Source organism: Abrus precatorius, unplaced genomic scaffold (assembly GCF_003935025.1).
Source record: "Abrus precatorius isolate BTA unplaced genomic scaffold, Abrus_2018 Scaffold7, whole genome shotgun sequence".
Taxonomy (NCBI): Eukaryota; Viridiplantae; Streptophyta; class Magnoliopsida; order Fabales; family Fabaceae; genus Abrus; species Abrus precatorius.
In genome coordinates, this window is record NW_020874417.1 from 35,098,667 (window position 1) to 35,118,212 (window position 19,546).

General features: G+C 27.1%; 2 protein-coding genes and 1 pseudogene across 2 annotated transcripts; 1 reads left to right on the forward strand and 2 right to left on the reverse strand.

Moving 5' to 3' along the window:
• Nucleotides 1–29: 29 nt before the first annotated feature.
• Nucleotides 30–934, reverse strand: LOC113871887 (annotated as a pseudogene).
• A 10,543-nt stretch (nucleotides 935–11,477) lies between these two features.
• Nucleotides 11,478–14,542, forward strand: LOC113871888. Its single transcript, XM_027508979.1, has 3 exons — nucleotides 11,478–11,654; nucleotides 12,167–12,583; nucleotides 13,574–14,542. The coding sequence occupies exons 1-3, from the start codon at nucleotides 11,478–11,480 to the stop codon at nucleotides 14,540–14,542; spliced, it is 1,563 nt and encodes a 520-aa protein (XP_027364780.1).
• Nucleotides 14,543–15,084: 542 nt separating this feature from the next.
• On the reverse strand, nucleotides 15,085–15,767 carry LOC113873200 (fructose-bisphosphate aldolase 3, chloroplastic-like). The gene is made up of 2 exons (XM_027511231.1): nucleotides 15,656–15,767; nucleotides 15,085–15,370 (listed from the first exon to the last, which is right to left on the reverse strand). The coding sequence occupies exons 1-2, from the start codon at nucleotides 15,765–15,767 to the stop codon at nucleotides 15,093–15,095; spliced, it is 390 nt and encodes a 129-aa protein (XP_027367032.1). The 3' UTR covers nucleotides 15,085–15,092.
• Nucleotides 15,768–19,546: the final 3,779 nt, after the last annotated feature.

Below are 19,546 nucleotides of genomic sequence, written 5' to 3' on the forward strand. Positions count from 1 at the left end.
ATGGCCGAAGACAAGGGTCACAGAAACTTCTAGTAGTTATAGCCCTTGGCAAACATTCCCTTCTTCGCCTCTTCACTTTCACCCTCGGCAGAGTATCTTCCAAGTTGAGCCAAGGAGTTTGCTTTAGCGCGGACCAAAAGAGCATTCTGAGCAGCTTCCACATTCTCAGGGCGTCCTTGCCAAGTCTTAAGCACGGTGTTCTGCAGAGCTCGTGCATATGAGAGAAACATACCATGGGTTGGGACTTTGGTTCATTGCATTGAGATTTAGTGTTGCTTCTACTTCGGATTGTCCACCTGACAAAAACTGAGAATAAAAACAGAGCATTGTGAACAGCTTAATTTAGGGGATCCAAATTTCAACTTCTAACTCAAGTCAAGTGCAATCTTAAATGAAAAATAATTGAAATTAGCATCATCACGATGAACATGCATCCATTCAGATTAGAAAACAATTGAGATGATAGCATATATACAAAAGGTGATGTATATATATCTTTTAAGGATTCTGAGTTCATGTAGTCCTGAAAATGTTGCACAGGAAATCTGATAATCACAACAATTTATATGAAGAGGACAGAAAAAGTGTGGCAACGGATACGTGGGACAGCAGCAGGGACTCTTCTTCTAAGCATGGTTAGAGTATATTTGGCAATGGTTTCTGGAGAAGCCTTCTCCTCGTGTTCAGCTCCAGGCGTAACCATGCTAGGTTTGAGCAAAATTCCCTAGAAAATGACATTGTTTTCGGCCAAATAGAAGAAGACATCTGCGACCTTCTCAGCTACTTCCACTGTCCTCTCAATTGGGTGGTCTCCATCAAGAAGAATTTCAGGCTCTACAATTGGAACAAGACCGTTGTCCTGCAACACAAATGGAGCCAGGGATGAGTGCAGTGTGAGGGGAAAAAAACTTTGCTTCAGATAAACAGTAGACATGGATTTTATGTAAAACTTGTTAATTTTTTGTTGTTATATCAGTACTAGTGTAAATAATAGTAGCGATTGTTTATTTCTATATTTTTGTAATTTTTTCAAAAATATTATATTTCTGTATTTTTTTAATTCCATATTTAAAAAACATTTTTTTTTATGTTATGAGTTTTTTAAGTTGAAGTCACTAATCTTTACCCTTTATAAGTTTTAATTAAAGATTAAAATTTTAAATTTTATTTTTATTATTTAAAAAATACATTAAATTTGTTACTTTTTTAAAACTTTTAAAAAAATTATAAAATTTATTAAAAAAAAAACATGTCAAACATATTCAACATTACTTTAACAAAAAATATAAATTAATTAAATTGAGAAAAAAATTTATTTAAAAATATTAAAATATTTTTAAATAAAAATAATGTAATATATATGTATATATATATACAAAATTTGTTTTTAGAAATATGCTATAAAATAAAACTTGCATTACAGCATCTAGTCTCGCAACAAAAGTTTAAGATTTTTTAAAGTTTACGAGAAAGATGTTTTGATCCTTATCAACACAACGTATGTATTATTTTTATTGATTTGATTAAAGAAAGAATATTTTTTCTAAGATTCAACTGTTCTTATTAGACTTTTGTGATAGAAAAAGGACCACGTCTTTTTTAAAAGAAAACCTTGAAGATTGATGACACATCTTTCGAACTAAAACTAAGGAAGATCTTAACTTTCGAGACATATTTTTTGACACGTTTTCGTGCAAAACTGGTAGGAGTCTCAATTTTGTTGAAAAACAAGTCACTCGATTTAGTTAAGATAGGTCATATTTTGAAAGATTTTGGAGGGTTTCCAGAAGAGTCCTATTTTTGGTCAAAAAAGAAATCATATTTCAAGAAGCTTTAGACATTTTGACTCCAAGGTCAAAAACATCCAAAACCAATCGAGAAAGAAGGCTCCCACCATATCTAATTAAAAACTTGTCAAAACAAAATTTGATAAGTGAATCATTCTAAGTCCAAGAGGAACATAGATTTTCCCTAAAATTTGTCAAAAAAAAATTGATAAGGGAATCATTCTAAATCTAAAAAGTTAGAGTGAAATTCAAAAGATGAATAAACATATAAAAAGAACTATAAAGCTTGAAGCAACTATAAAAACAATAGTTACCAATGGTTAAACTTGTTCGGAGGGCAAGTGTACACATCGAGAAGTAATAAAGGGTTCTTAAATTAAGTTCTCGAAATATCGTCCCACAAGGATTGATTTTTAATTACTAAGAATTTTCTAATTCAGTTGTTTAAGCATCAAAGATACAAAATTAATTAAAAACAAGAATTTATAAAATTAATTATAAAACTAAGAGCAAGAATACACTGCACGTTTTGGTTAAACTTATCAGAGAAGAACCTAGGGCGTATGGATGTTCTCATTCAATCCTTTATGTTATTTTTCTATTTAGATCTAAATCTGATTTCCTTGTGATTACCAATCATTTATACGAATACTATTAATACCCAATGGTCATGCAATATTAATATTCTTTTCTCTAAATTAATATCTCCAATGGTCATGCAAGATATCAATTTAAGAAAGCTTAAGGAACCTATGAACTTGTTAATTTAATAACGATTATAAGAGAAAGATTGGTTTAGTCCACATAATCCTTTGTCTCGTTTTACCCTATAGATCTATTAATTAATCGAGGTACGGTCGCCTGACAATATAATCAATTAGGATTAAGAAAGAAATATAATAGGATAAAATCTAATCACATAACAGAAATCAAATTAAGATTCAAACATCAAAATCCCATAAATACATGAACAATAGTTCTCATAGTCCTAGCTATCGACTTAGTTACTCATGCTAAAGAAAAGAACTAAAACAATCATAAACAAAGCCATAATCAAAAGCGAACTAGAATGAGATGAGTTTCTGGTCTTCAAGTACGATCGCTCGAAGCTCCAAGTCTCGCTAAGCATGTGCCAAGAATCTCGTACAAGAGAGACGAGATGAAAGATGTATCCCAGAGCAAAAGCCAATGTCAAAAACAGTGTAAAACGATGTATCAAAGATGTCCTTGACGATGCCTTTCGTCTTTCTTTTAATAGGGTTTGAAAACCCTAAAAACTTTAATTAATTGGGCTTCCCACAGATGAGCACGGTCGTGCAAGGCCTTAAGCACGACCGTGCATGGGCTCGAAGCACTCCCGTGCTTGTTTAAAGGGACTGGGCGTGCTGACTGCTGCGAAGCTCTCATCTTCTATCAATTTGGGCCCAAAATGCACCCAACTTGAACCTCTTTATACCAAACTGCACAATTAATATATAAATTAGTGTAAAATTCAAATAAAATAAAGGTCAAATATGAATATATGGGCTGTAAAATAGGGCCTAATAACATACTTATCAGTTATCACAATTGAAGGTCAGAGACACTAAGAACCGATATGGGCAACAACGGTTGTGGAGGAGGCACAATCATGAGCGGTCATGGATAATGGGCAATAACAGTTAAAGATAAGTATGTACAAAGACAATTACCTACAAAAGAAAAACAATTTAGACGCATCTGGCTATAAACAATACTAAACTTTATATTATAGAGGACTTTTTGGCACCAAACACTAGCACTTAAAATTCTTTACACCCTAAAATTCTGCATTGAGCCAAACACCAACTACGAGGAGATTCATAGTTATTATTATTCACTGCAATAGTCATACGTCAACATTCCTGTAATTTACTTTCTACAATTTAAATACGTCAACGTTCTTACAATTTACTTTCTACAATTTAATTCACTTTCAATTTACTTTTTGTTTTGTAATCCTTTTTCATTCAGTTCAATACTAGTTTCATTGTTCTACTACTGTTTTTGATTAATTTTATGCTTTACGATGTTGATTTAGTCATTCTAATTACAATATACTTAAAATAACTTAAAGATGACTTAAAATTTAGTTCCAATTTTTTTTTTAAATTTAGATGTTTACCAATTACAATTTTCATTCTAAATACGGTTATAAAAGATTAAATTCATTTAAAAGTTTTTGAAATAATTTTTTTAATTAAGAAAGTGTTTGAAATTTTTATTAGAATAAAATTATAGTTTTAATAATTTTTATTTGTTTTATAAATCTTTAATGTATCTTGTTAAAAAAAACTATTTTTTTTGCTAAGAAGTTATTAATAAAATTAATGTTATAAATTATCATTCGAATAATTGCTGAATTACCTGTTTATCTAAGCATACTTTAACTCTAAAAGTTATAAAATTTGTTTAATGAAATTCTAACCATATTTTTGTTAATATCTATAAGAATTTAATAAAAAATATTTGAATAATTTCAAATTTTGATTAATTACTAAATTAGCAACGTATTGACTCAGTTATTTAAAAAAATAATAATATAATTCATTTATTTAACAAAAGACCTAATTAAAATTATTTATAAATTTATGAACTTAATTATAAACTTTAAAATATTTAAAATTGTAAAAATATTTTTAAAGGCTTACTCTACCAATAATGAATTTATCTTTTTAAAATTTTCAATATAACCTTTTAAGACTATTCTCTTAATTACTTTCCTAATTAATAAATCTTTTTAATTAGTAAAGTAATTTTTATTTTAAGTCTAATTCTCTTCTTATTAATGTGATAATAGTAATTAATTGATAATTGTTGAAGTGATGAGATTTATCTTATTTAAGAGAATTTTTAATGTGTTTGATTTTTTTTTTTTACATTCTTAGCTCTTAAAAAAATCAAAACAAGAATATACTACACATCTTGTATTGTTGTTATTATTTTTAAATTTTTACTCAATTTTTTATTTTCTTAAATTTTTTTTTCAAAATTACAGCTCCATCCACTGATTGGTAGATTTTTCAAAGAACTGCTAGAAATTCGCATCCTAATTTGTGGATGAAACAGTTTTTAAAATAGACAGCATTTAAAAAATAACCAAGTCTAATAAATTTATGATACACCGCAATAAAAATAAACCATAAGTTTTTAATATTCATTAATTAAACTATTAAAATATTAAATAAATAAATATTAGGAAAATATGTTAGGATAATTTTTTTGTAATTTTTATAATAACAATAATTATTATTTAATATAATTTTATTTTTAAATTTATTTTTAAATTTATCTAAATAAATATGAGATTTTGTTTATTTTTTTTCTTATTTTAACTTCTATTTTCTATATATTTTATTTTAGATCTACATGAAATGTTGATGTAATTAAATAAAATATATATTTTATGTAAACAATGTTGTGACATTGTGTTAAGTCTTTAAATTTTATTTTTATTATTTAAAAAATACATTAAATTTGTTACTTTTCTAAATCTTTGACAAAAATTATAAAATTTATTAAAAAAACATGTCAAACATGTTCAATAGCGCTTTAACAAAAAATGTAAAATCAATTAAATTGAGAAAATTTTTTATTTAAAGTTATTATATTTTTAAATAAAAATAATGTAATATATATGTATATATACAAAAAAAAAATATTGTTGTTGAAAGTATGTCACGTTGTAAAACCTGCTTTACAACACCTGGTCTTTGCAACAAAAGTTTAGAATTTTTTAAAGAGGGAAACATGTTTTGCTCATCATTAACATAATCGTATGTATATGTATTCATTCTTATTAATTTGATTGAAGAAAGAAAATTTTTTCTAAGATTCAAAAGTTCTTAAATTTTCGTGGCTGAAAAAAGACCACGCCTTATTGAAAAGAAAACCTTGAAGACTGATATGGCATTGACACATCTTTCAAACTAAAACTAAAGAAAATCTCAGGTTTCCAGGAAAATGTTTTGACACGTTTTTGTGAAAGCTAGCAAGAGCCTCATTTTTGTCAGAAAATAAGTCATCTCATTTAGTCAAGATAGAGCCATATTTCAAGGGATTTTAGAAGGTCTCAATAACAGTCTCATTTCTGGTCGAAAAGGAAATTACTTTTCAAGAAGCTTTAGAATTTTTGACTCCAAGGTCAAAAACATCCAAAACCAGTTGAGAAAGAAGGCTTCTAACAAATCTAATTAAAAATTTGTCGAAACAGAACTTGATAAGGAAATCATTCTAAGTTCAAGAGGGAGCTCATAAATTTTCCTTAAAACTTGTCGAAAAAGAAATTGATAAAAAAATTATTCTAAGTCTGAGAAGACAAAGTGAAACTCAAAAGATGAAGAAACATATTGAAAGAACTATAAGGCTTGAAACAACTACAAAAGCAGCAGTTACCAATAGTTATCACAAGTTGAAGGTTAGAGATACAAAAAATTGATCTTGGCAACAACGGTTATAGAGAAGACACGATCACGAGATATCATGGATAATAGGCAACAACGGTTAAAGACAAGTATGTGCAGAAGACGGTTAAAGACAACTATGAAACATTTAAAAAGAACTATAAGGCTTGAAGCAACTATAAAAGCAGCAGTTACCAATAGTTATCACAAATTGAAGGTTAGAGATACAAAGAATTGATGTTGGTAACAACGGTTATGGAGAAGACACGATCACGAGCGATCATGGATAATGGGCAACAACAGTTAAAGACAAATATGTGCATAAGACGATTAAAGACAACTACATGTAGAATAACCCAATAGTAATTGTCAAAGTCCATGTTTGCAAGAAGTCAAATCATATTCTTTCTTAGTTGCTAAAGCATTTATTAAGAGATCCATAAAAGAAAAATGGCCTATAAATAATACCAAACTTTTTGGAACTAGATATTAGCTATTAAAATTTTTTACACGTTGAAATTCTGCATTGAGTTAGACACTGGTTACGAAGAGATTCATAGTTATTATTGTTTAATACAAGAGTCGTACATCTACATTCCTACCATTTACTTCTTACAATTTAATTCACTTTTAATTTGTTTTTTGTTTTATAATCCTTTTTTATATTCGGTTCAATATTGGTTTCATTATTCTACTATTGTTTCTGGTTCGGTCATTCCAATTACAAGATACTTAAAAGAATCCAAAGATAACTTAAAATTTAGTCTCAGATTATTCTTATATTTAGGTGTTTACCAATTACAATTTTCACTCTAAATAAGGTTATAAAAAATTAAATTCACTTAAAAGTTTTTAAATAAATAATTTTTTTAATTAAGAAAATGTTTGAAATTGCTATTAGAATAAATTGTAGTTCTAATAATTTTTATTTGTTTTATAAATCTTTAATGTATCTTGTTAAAAAAAACTATTTTTTTCTTATTTTAAGAAGTTATTAATTAAATTAATGTTATAAATTGTCATTCAAATAATTGCTGAATTACTTGTTTATCCAAGCATACTTTAACTCTTAAAGTTATAAAATTTGTTTATTAAAATTGTAACCATGTTTTTGTTAATATGTATAAGAATTTAATAAAAAATATTTGAATAATTTCAAATTTACTTAATTACTAAATTAGCAACGTAATGACCGAGTTATTTAAAAAATAATAATATAGTTCATTTATTTAACAAAAGATCTAATTAAAATGATTTACAAATTCATGAATTTAAGTATAAACTTTAAAATATTTAAAATTGTAAAAATATTTTTAAAGGCTTGCATAAACTAATAATGAATTTATCTTTTTGAAATTTTCAATATAACCTTTTAAGACTATTTTTTTAATTACTTTCCTAATTAATAGATAGCATTTAAAAAATAACCAAGTATATCATATTTATGATACACCGATGTGCTTTTTTCTTTTTTAATACGAATGGAGTAGAAAAAGAGAGAAAAAAAATATATAAAGTAAAGTTTTCAATTTCGATGGCATTTAAAAAATAACCAAATTTAACAAATTTATGATACACCACAATAAAAATAAGCCATAGGTTTTTAATATTTATTAATCAAACTATTAAAATATTAAATAAAAATAAATATTAGAAAAAAATGTTAGGATAATTTTTTTTGAATTTTTTAATAACAATAATTATTATTTGATATAATTTTATTTTGAAATTTTTATTTTTAAATTTATCTAAATAAATATGAGATTTTCTTTAAATTTTTTCTTATTTTAACTTATATTTTCTATATATTTTATTCTACATCTACAGGAAATGTTGATGTAATTAAATAAAATATATGTTTTATGTAAAGAAAATGTTGTGACATTGTGTAAAAAAAATGAATTCAACATCTCATTTTTAAAATCATGACTCGCAAAGTGTATAATAAAAAATAATTATACATGTACGAGTAATATGTTAATTTTACTAATAAAATTGTGTTTATATATATAATTAAGATTGAATTGGATTAATCTAAAAATAGAATTTTGATTTAGTTTACTAAAAACTTCAAAATTTGTGATTTTAATTAATTATTTAATTTTTGTAATTTATATTATATTAGATTAGATTGATTCATAAACTGCCCTAAAAACATATGAATAAAATATGGAGGTACAGGCAATAAAGTTGTATTTTTTATGGCAGTAATAAAGTTGCACTTAGAGTACAAATGTGTTTATCAAAAATGGAATTGACGTACAATTTATTACAAATGTGACTTATCATACACTAGTAAATCTTTAAAACTTACATTATCTTAATGAATTTAAAATCGAATCCCTTATTTCGATAAGCAAAAACGAAACTAGTTAGATAAACTTATAATTATTTTTCTATATCAAGAAACTTATAGTTATTAAATGACCATATAAAAATACATGATTGCCTGTAAATAAATGAAGATAAAAAAGATAAAAAGAAATAAGCTGATTTATTAAAATATTAAAATTATATCTAATAGTAAAATTTTTATTTTATTAAAAATAATTAAAAATATATTTTTTATTAAATTAATTAATTATTATTATTAGTATTTTCAATATAATTTATTTATTTTGATTTATTTAAATGAGTACTTTTTTAATATATTTTTTATATTTATTCAAATAATATTTTTTATTAATGTAAAGAAAATAGCCTTGAAATCTGAGACTGTTATTGTATCTAGACACAGTCGTCTTCATGAAAAATTCTGGATACATATCGTAAAATTTTCAACAATTTTTAACTACCAAATAAATTGACAGATCTTCTAATAATTATATTATATAGATACTCCCTCCCATTCTTTTTGTTCGACACTTTTCACTTCTGTACAAAACTGAGTGGCCAAAAAATAAATCTGAATAAATCCTCTATCTTCTTTAGCACTACATATAATATTTCAACTTATCTACATAAAAGTATTTGCTTCCATCATTTTATATCTTTTATTATTATTATCCAATAAAATTATTTTACATTTTTTCTCATTTTCTTAACTTTCTCTATTTTTAAACTCCAAATCATATTCCTTAACAAAGACTAAAAAATTATCCAATTATATACAAAGTTTACAAAACTGTATGATGCATTCACAAGGAAATGTATTAATTAGCGGAGACGAATTTTTCTTTAACATGTATTTTGCAATTATTTCTATGCGGGATATCCTCTGTATTGCTATTGCTGTCCAATTCAGACTTAGCTTAAGGGTAAGAAAAAAATTTGGATTTATTACTCCAATCCATATCTAACACTAAATTAATTTTAAAATCTAGATTTTTAATAAAATTAGATATTTAAAATCACTTTATTTTTAATCTGGATGTATACTGAATCTAATTTGATAAATCTAAATTTTATTTATGAAAACCAGATAAATATGCATCTCTCTACTCTTCTTTGTCAATCAATTATTAAAGTGAATGAAAATTAAGTCATTGTCCCACTCCCATCTTAATTATAACTCTGCGCATGATTTTTTAAACGATACACAATGACTCCGTCTTTCGTATATAATAACAAGATTATATACGAAACTTATTGTATTATTTTTTGTTAATTTAATAACAAGATTTAATAAATTAAAAAATTGATTTTTGTTGAAAAATCACATAATAAAAAATTAATAAATAAGAATTTTTATTAAAATAATATATATATATATATTATTTTTAATAAATATTTAAATATTTTATCAACATTAAAATTGAGATAACAAAACTTTTAAAAAATAAATTAATAATAATTATAAGAAATTATACGTTAATACTTATATATATATATATATAATTAAATATAAAATTAAAATTATGGATATTCTTAAAAAAAAATTAGTGTATATTTTTAAAGTATATTTATAAATAAATTATTATTATATTTAGTATCACATTGAATGTTAACTCCTTTCTCATCTATCTTATGGTCTTCGCATCTTATAGCCAGATTTTTGTTGAAAATATATATTATTGATTTTAGTTATTGCAAAATATTGTTATTTATAACAATTTATTGGAAAAAATGGAAATAACTCCCTAAACTTTAAGGCGGATAGGTGCATTTCAGATCATTACTTTTTAAAAAATAAGCAGAATGCACCAGTTCTGAAGTAGTTCCACACATTTTAAAGAGAGAATGTGCTAAGTATATTTTTTTCCTAATTTATTTCATCAATTTAGAAAAAAAATTAATTATAGATACAAATATTAATATTATAAATTATTATAAATAAAATGTTTAATTTTATAACAAATTAATATGCACGATATTAATGGAGATAAGTTTGGTCAAAAGAAAATAATAAACATGAGAAAAATAAGATTAATTAAAAAATTTAAAATTAGTTTAGGTGTAACTTGTTTTAAGTTTATATGGAAGATGAGAGTAGGTTTTATTTTAGAATTAAAAAGGAGAGAAATGTAGCATAATCACCTCTCAAGGAGGAGGTTACTGTATTTTATATTCTATTTAAATGTTATATCACACTAATCAAGGAGCAACTGCTATGGGCATAATGTGAAAATGATATAAACACACACACAAATTTATTTATTTTTTTATCATAGATATCGATTTCATTGATAACCACTGAAAATCGGGCGACAAGCTAAGTCTGAATTGGACAGCAATAGCAATACATAGGGATATCCCTAACCTTACCAATAAAGAAAACAAAACGTCAAATTAACTCTCAGCTTCAGAAATTCTTCATGAAGTATATTAACTTTGAAGAGCTAGCCAAATACATGTGCAAAGAAATGCAAAATACATGTGTATACATGTGAAAGAAAAATTTGTCAACGCATGGAAATAATTGCAAAATACATGCGTATCCATGTGAAAGAAAAATTTGTCAACGCATGGAAATAATGCTAACGAGGGGCTAATGAATACATTTCCCCGTGAAAACATCATGCACGCAGAGTCGCGAGCTATCTTTTCGTGCAATTTTTTTTAACTTTGTATATAATATGATAATTTTTTAGTCTTTGTTAAGGAATATGATTTGGAGTTTAAAAATAAAGAAAGTTAATGACTTAGTCTTTCTAACTACTAACGTGATTGAGCTTACATCTGAATTTTTAAATTTTATTTTAATCCCTCAATCATACCTATATATGCATACTTTCTCTCGGGGTTCTTCATCCATGTATCTGCTAGAGATTATTACTCTTATTTGCATATAGCCATATACCTTTATTATATTTCTTGGTGGTTAAGAAACATGTCATTCCCAATTGATTCACCTTGGAGAGGGTGTGCTGCTAACTTTCCACAGCCTATAAACGATGATGATGAACGTGCAGCTCAGATTTTGATGGATACTGTTTACCACTTCAGTTGCTCTGAAGTTAGACCACCTTTGGTAGCCGTGCCAGATATCCAGTACAGGCATGAAAATGTTCGCTTTATTTTACTAGTTAAGTTCATCCTTTTCTATTGGAACTGCAATTTTAAGGTATAAGTTGGATTCATGTTTTAAAAAAGATTTAATCAAGTGAGTCTTTATATGTAGTTTCATTAAATTTTTAATTAGATCTCTAAAATTTAAAAAATTTCAATTAAGTCCTTATATTTTAGAAAGTTTTCAAATTGGCCTCAGGACTCCTTTATCGTTAAAAAAAATGAATTTAACGGAGTATTTCATATAATTCTTTAATTAATCAGGAATATTTTATTAAGTTTGACTTGTTTTGAAGTGGTAAATGGATCCATAGAACTGATTGAAAATTTTTCTAAAATATAGATACACAATAAAAAAAACTTTTAAACCATAGAAATTCAATTAAAAACTTATATAATAATTAAGCCTAAACTAAATTAGGAGAATTTGTTATTATATTCTTATATTATTATTATCCACCTATCTTAAATTTTCTGGATCCATTATCACTCTTACAGGGGCAGTGACAGAGAGGAGATGTGACCCGCCACGTGTTCCGTTGGGCCCCGGAACCTTACGAGGAGATATTTGAGAATGGGTTCCAGGCAAGGCTCCAAGAAGGGGTTCCCCATAGCATTTACTTCAATGTGGAGAACTACGTTCACAATGGTGGCAGGCCAGCCCAAAGAGGGAGATCCCAAAGGCATGCCTTCGTTGGCACAACTCTTGACAGTGGGTATCGCCCACCGCTAGACCCGGAGGAGCAGGAGACTAGGCGTTATAGGTATGAGATCTATGCTCCTGGGGGCATTTGGATAGCTGAGACACTTGGTGAACAATATCAATTTCCTGGTCAAGATGAAATTGCCTTTGTTGCTGGCATTGCACGCCAATACATTCGCTCTGCTCAGTTATTCATAGGCACGCGTGACGCTGCAACCGGGTTAGTATTTCATCCCACCCTATGTATCATCATCCATCTTCTTCAACATACATATGTTGAAGAACTTTAGAAGCTCGTCTTCAATTCTCCTATAAATATAAATATCTCCCCCATTTTAATTTTAGTGTCTTTTAATTTAAGAGTTTATTTAATTTTATTTGTCACTTTATATTTTTTAGGATATATTAATTAGTTTTTTCATATTTATCTTTATATGGATTTTCTCATATACTAATAATATATTGCACAATTCCTAGTTAAAGAGGAGCTACTTTGTCAATACCAATTATTTTCTTACGTGTAGTTGTATACTTTTAATAACTTCTTAGTCCAAATATCAAAATCTTAAAAGACTTAAATTTAGATGGACGAATCATCAAATTTACTATTTAAGTATATTGTGGCCAGCTTTTAGAATTTCAATACATCGATTTGTTTGGTGCTCAATTCAATTGTAAGAATAAGGAGTATAACATTACTCTAACTAATGAATAATTCTAAATTTTTATACTAAATATTTCTACAATTCTCTTTATATACCAAAAAAAAATAAGCATTATACATTTTTTTTAAGATTTTAAGACATTGATTACATTTGCCTTTTTTTCTTTTGTCCCATAATTTTAGTTTTAAAATAATTTAAGGAAAGATATAGTGTAAAAAAAATATACTGCATATATATATATATATATATATATTATAGTATAATTTTTCATAGTTCACATGAGCGTGTGAACTGTGAAAAATTGAAGTTCCACGTCCATTGAAAATTGGCTAAGTGAATACTGTATAAGATGGGAGAGCTAGAGATCCACTGTTTTAAGATTTTGAGTCATGATGTGGTATCTAACCCACTTATTTCTTTTCTCACTTAGTAGTTAGTACGGTCATTTCAGCTGGGCTTCCCCGACCCAACAAAGCATCCTATATATGTTATCATTACTTTCAGTGACTATATATTATTTATTTTCATTGATCGTCTTTTACCGTGCAGGCATCCAAGATGGAGAAGAGCGGACAACAGAATAATACTAAAACACATCCATACAGAATGCTCGACATCCAAAGGCCAGTATTTGATTACAGGGATGAAGATGATCATCGCAGCAGGCCCTTAACCATTGTAATCTTCAGACCACAAAGACAGAAAAGACAAGTCTTAGGCTCAGAGAATGATGACGATGCTATGAATTGGTATGCGGATAAGGTAGCAAATGCTCAGGGCTATATAAATGCTGCATTCCGTTCATCTAGGACAAATGAAGCATACATATTCATGAGAAATGAGTATGTATTGTTGAATTATGCTCCTGGAACAACGGATGACAAGATTGTAAATGGACCGCTTCTAATTTGTGATGGGTATCCGTCTCTTACTGCCACAGCATTTGGTGAATATGGAATAGATTGTGCTTTCAACACTGATGGGAACCAAGCCTTCATCTTCTCTAGCAACCTTTGTGCCTTAATAGACTATGCTCCAGGAACTACTGATGACAAAATACTCTCTGGTCCCATGGCAATTGCCGCCATGTTTCCCTTCTTCAAGCATACAGTGTTTGAGAATGGCATAGATGCCGCCTTCAGGTCATCTAGGAGCTATGAAGCTTACTTATTCAAAGGCGACCAATATGCTCTTATAAACTATGATACCAAGAATCTCATTGCAATCCGGAAAATCACTGAAGGGTTCTATAGTTTGAGAGGCACGATATTTGCGAGTGGAATTCAAGCTGCTTTCGCTTCTCACAGGACTGATGAAGCTTACATTTTCAAAGGAACACAATATGCACTTATCAATTTTGCTCCAGGAACTACTGATGACTACATCATTGGTGGTGTGAAGCCAATGCTTCCTTATTGGCCTTCTCTTCGTAGCATATTGCCTCGCAACAATCGTGGGCTTGATGGTCATGATCATCACCGCAATCCAGGTGCTGATCATGGTCACGACGAACTCTGAGAACAATGTTATTTGTATATCAAAAGTGGATATAAAAAGTGGACACCATAGAGAGAGATACACTATATTCTATGAAAGAAATTAAAAGGAATTAAGGTCTGTGTATCTCTCTGACATCCACTATTAATGTCTATTTTGGTATACAGATATTACATTGCTCCTTATATATATATATCCTATACCATATATGACGGTATGATCAGAATAAAGTCGTGTGTTGTTGTTGTTTCCTCTTTTTATATATATCAATCTCCTATACCATGTATGATGGTATGATCAGAATAAAGTCATGTGTGTTTGCGTCTTTAAGAAATAAGAGTAACGTACCTAGCATGGTTGTGTGCTCCAACTTTGTTTTTCTTCTTTCCCATTTGCTTTTTACTAAGAAAAAAGCCTTCGTTCTAGCTCTCTTTATTCAAACTCATCTGCTAGAAGTTGAAAAACATTAAATAAAACACGTCTAAATCTCCTTAGAATTCACTGCTAAAAACGAATGATAAACAGTCAAAATAAAACAACTGAAGGCCGAAGACAATGGTCACACAAACTTCTAGTAGGTATAGCCCTTGACAAACATTCCCTTCTTCGCCTCTTCACTTTCACCCTCGGCAGAGTATCTTCCAAGTTGAGCCAAGGAGTTTGCTTTAGCGCGGACCAAAAGAGCCTTCTGAGCAGCTTCCACATTCTCAGGGCGTCCTTGCCAAGTCTTAAGCACGGTGTTCTGCAGAGCTCGTGCATATGAGAAAGAAACATGCCATGGGTTGGGACTCTGGTTCGTTGCATTGAGATTTAGTGTTGCTTCTACTTCGGATTGTCTACCTGACAAAAGCTGAGAATAAAAACAGAACATTGTGAACAGCTTAATTTAGGGGATCCAAATTTCAACTTCTAACTCAAGTCAAGTGCAATCTTAAATGAAAAATAATTGAAATTAGCATCATCACGATGAACGATGCATCCATTCAGATTAGAAAACAATTGAGATGATAGCAGATATACAAAAGGTGACGTATATATCTTTAAAGGATTCTGAGTTCATGTAGTCCTGAAAATGTTGCACAGGAAATCTGATAATCACAACAATTTATATGAAGAGGACAGAAAAAGTGTGGCAACTGATTCGTGGGACAGCAGCAGGGACTCTTCTTCTAAGCATGGTTAGAGTATATTTGGCAATGGTTTCTGGAGAAGCCTTCTCCTTGTGTTCAGCTCCAGGCGTAACCATAGTTAGAGTATATTTGGCAATGGTTTCTGGAGAAGCCTTCTCCTTGTGTTCAACTCCAGGCGTAACCATGCTAGGTTTGAGCAAAATTCCCTAGAAAATGACATTGTTTTTGGCCAAATAGAAGAAGACTTCTGCGACCTTCTCAGCTACTTCCACTGTCCTCTCAATTGGGTGGTCTCCATCATGAAGAATTTCAGGCTCTACAATTGGAACAAGACCCAACTCCCGCAACACAAATGGAGCCAGGGATGAGTGCAGTGTGAGGGAAAGAAAACTTTGCTCCAGATAAACAGTAGACATGGATTTTATGTAAAACTTGTTAATTTTTTGTTGTTATATCAGTACTTGTGTAAATAATAGTAGCGATTGTTTATTTCTATATTTTTGTATTTTTTCAAAAATATTATATTTCTGTATTTTTATTTTTATTATTTAAAAAATACATTAAATTTGTTACTTTTTTAAAAACTTTGACAAAAATTATAAAATTTATTAAAAAAACATGTCAAAGATGTTCAACAGTATTTTAACATAAAATGTAAAATTAATTAAATTGAGAAAAAATTTTAGTTAAAAATATTGTAATATTTTTAAATAAAAATAATGTAATATATATGTATATCTAAAAAAAATATTTTTAAAAATATGTCACACTATAAAACTTGTTTTACAATATATCGTCTTGCAACAAAAGTATAAAATTTTTTAAAAGTTAAAAGATATTTTGATGGTCATCAACATAATAGTATTTATTCATTCTTATTGATTTGATTGAAGAAAGAAATTTTTTTCTAAAAGTCAAAAGTTCTTATTAAACTTTTGTGGTAGAAAAAGGACCACGTCTTATTAAAGAGAAAACCTTGATAATCGATGGCATTGATACATCTTTCAAACTAAACTAAAGAAGATCTTAGGTTTTGAGGAACATTTTTTGACATGTTTCATGAAAACTAGTAGGAGCCTTAATTTTGTCAAAAAATAAGTCACTCTATTTAGTCAAAGATGGAGTCACATTTTGAGGAATTTTAGAGGGTCTCAAGAAAAGTTCCATTTCTAGTTGGAAAAGAAAATCACATCTTGAGAAACTTTAAAAATTTTGACTCTAAGGTCAAAAATATCCATAACCAGTTGACAAAGAAGGCCTCCAACAAATCTAATTAAAAATTTGTTGGAACCGAAATTAATAAGGGAATCATTCTAAGTCCAAGAGAGAGCTCATAGATTTTTCTTAAAACTTGTTAAAAAAGAAATTGACAAGAGAATTATTCTAAATCTAAGAAGACAGAATAAAACTCAAAAGATGAATAAACATATTGAAAGAACTATAAAACTAGAACTATAAAACTTGAAGCAACTACAAAAGCAGAAGTCATCAACGGTTATTACTAGTTGAAGGTTAGAGACACGAAAAATCGATCTGGACAACAATAGTTATGGAGAAGGCATGATCACTAGCGGTCATAGACAATACAATAGTGATTAAAGACAAGTATTTACAGAAGACAATTAAAGACAACTACGTGAGAAGACAGTTATCAAGAGATCCATAAAAGAAAAATGGTTTAAACGCATCTGCTTATAAACAGTACCAAACTTTACATTATAAAGGACTTTTTGGCACTAGATACTAGCACTTAAAATTCTTTACATGCTAAAATTCAGCATTAAGCCAAACACTAGCTATTAGAAGATTCACAATTGTTATTGTTCATTGTGAGAGTTGTATATCTACATTCCTGCAATTTATTCCCTACAATTTAATTCACTTTCAATTTGCTTTTTATTTTATAATATTTTTACATTTAGTTCAATACTGGTTTCATTGTTCTACTACTTTTTCTGGTCAATTTCATATTTTACGACGTTGATTTAATCACTCCAATTACAACATAATTAAAATAACCTAAAGATGACTTAAAATTTAGTCTTAAATTATTCTTAAATTTAGATATTTACCAATTACAATTTTCACTCTAAATATAATTATAAAAGATTAAATTCATTTAAAAGGTTTTGAAATAATTTTTTTAATTAAGAAAGTGTTTGAAATTTTTATTAGAATAAATTATATTTCTAATAATTTTTATTTATTTTATAAATCCTTAATGTATCTTGTTAAAAAAATTATTATTTTTACTTATTTTAAGAAGTTATTAATTAAATTAATGTTATAAATTATCATTCAAATAATTATTGAATTACCTGTTTATCTAAGCATACTTTAACTCTTAAAGTTATAAAAATTGTTTATTAAAATTCTAACCATGTTTTTATTAATATGTATAAGAATTTAATAAAAAATATTTGAATAATTTAAAATTTTACATAATTACTAAATTAGTAACGTAGTGACTAAGTTATTTGAAAAATAATAATATAGTTCATTTATTTAACAAAAGACCTAATCAAAATGTCATGAATTTAATTATAAACTTTAAAATATTTAAAATTGTAAAAATGTTTTTAAAGGCTTGCAGAGACCAATAATGAATTTATCTTTTTGAAAATTTTAATATAACCTTTTAAGACTATTCTTTTAATTACTTTTCTAATTAATAAATCTTTTTAATTAGTAAAGTAATTTTTATTTCAAATTTAATTTTCTTCTTATTAATGTGGTGATAGTAATTAATTAATAATTTTTGAAGCGATGAGATTCATCTTAAAGAGAATTTTTAATGTGTTTGATTTTCTTTTACATTTTTAGCTCTTAAAAGAATCAAAACAAAAATATACTATAAATTCTGTATTATTATTATTATTATTATTTAAATTTTTACTCAATTTTTTGTTTTTTCAATTTTTTTTTTTAAAATTGCAGCTCAATCCACTGATTGATATATTTTTTAAATAATTGCTAGAAATTCACATCTTAATTTGTGGATAAAACTCAATTATAACATAGATAGCATTTAAAAATTAACTAAATCTAAACAAATTTATGATATACCGCAATAAAAATAAACCATAAATTTTTAAAACTTATTAATCAAACTATTAAAATATTAAATAAATAAATAAATATTAGGAAAATATGTTAGGATAAAAATATTTTTTTGAATTTTCTATAATAACAATAATTATTATTTAATATAATTTTATTTTTAAATTTATCTAAATAAATATAAGATTTTCTTTAAATTTTTTCTTATTTTAACTTCTATTTTCTATATATTTTATTTTACATCTACAGGTAATATTGATGTAATTAAATAAAATATATATTTTATGTAAACAATGTTGTGACATTGTGTGAAAAAAATAAATTCGACATCTCAATTTTAAAATCATAACTCGCAAAGTGTATAATAAAAAATAATTATACAAGTACAAGTAATATGTTAATTTTACTAATAAAATTATGTCTCTATATACATATAATTTAGATTGAATTGGATTAATTTAAAAATAGATTTTGAATCTAGATTAATAAAAACTTCGAAATTTGTGATTTTAATTAATTATTTATTTTTTGTAATTTATATTAGATTAGATTGATTTATAAATATTTTTTACGGCAGTAATAAAGTTATACTTAAGAGTACAAATGTGTTTATCAAAAATAGAATTGACGTACAATTTATTACAAATGTGACTTATCACACATCAGTAAATCTTTAAAACTTACATTATCTTAATAAATTTAAAATCGAATCCCTTATTTTGATAAGAAAAAACGAAACTAGTTAGGTAAACTTATAATTATTAAATGACCATATAAACCCTGTTAGATTGCCTGCAAATAAAATTGAAATGGGATGATAATTTTCTTTTTCCAT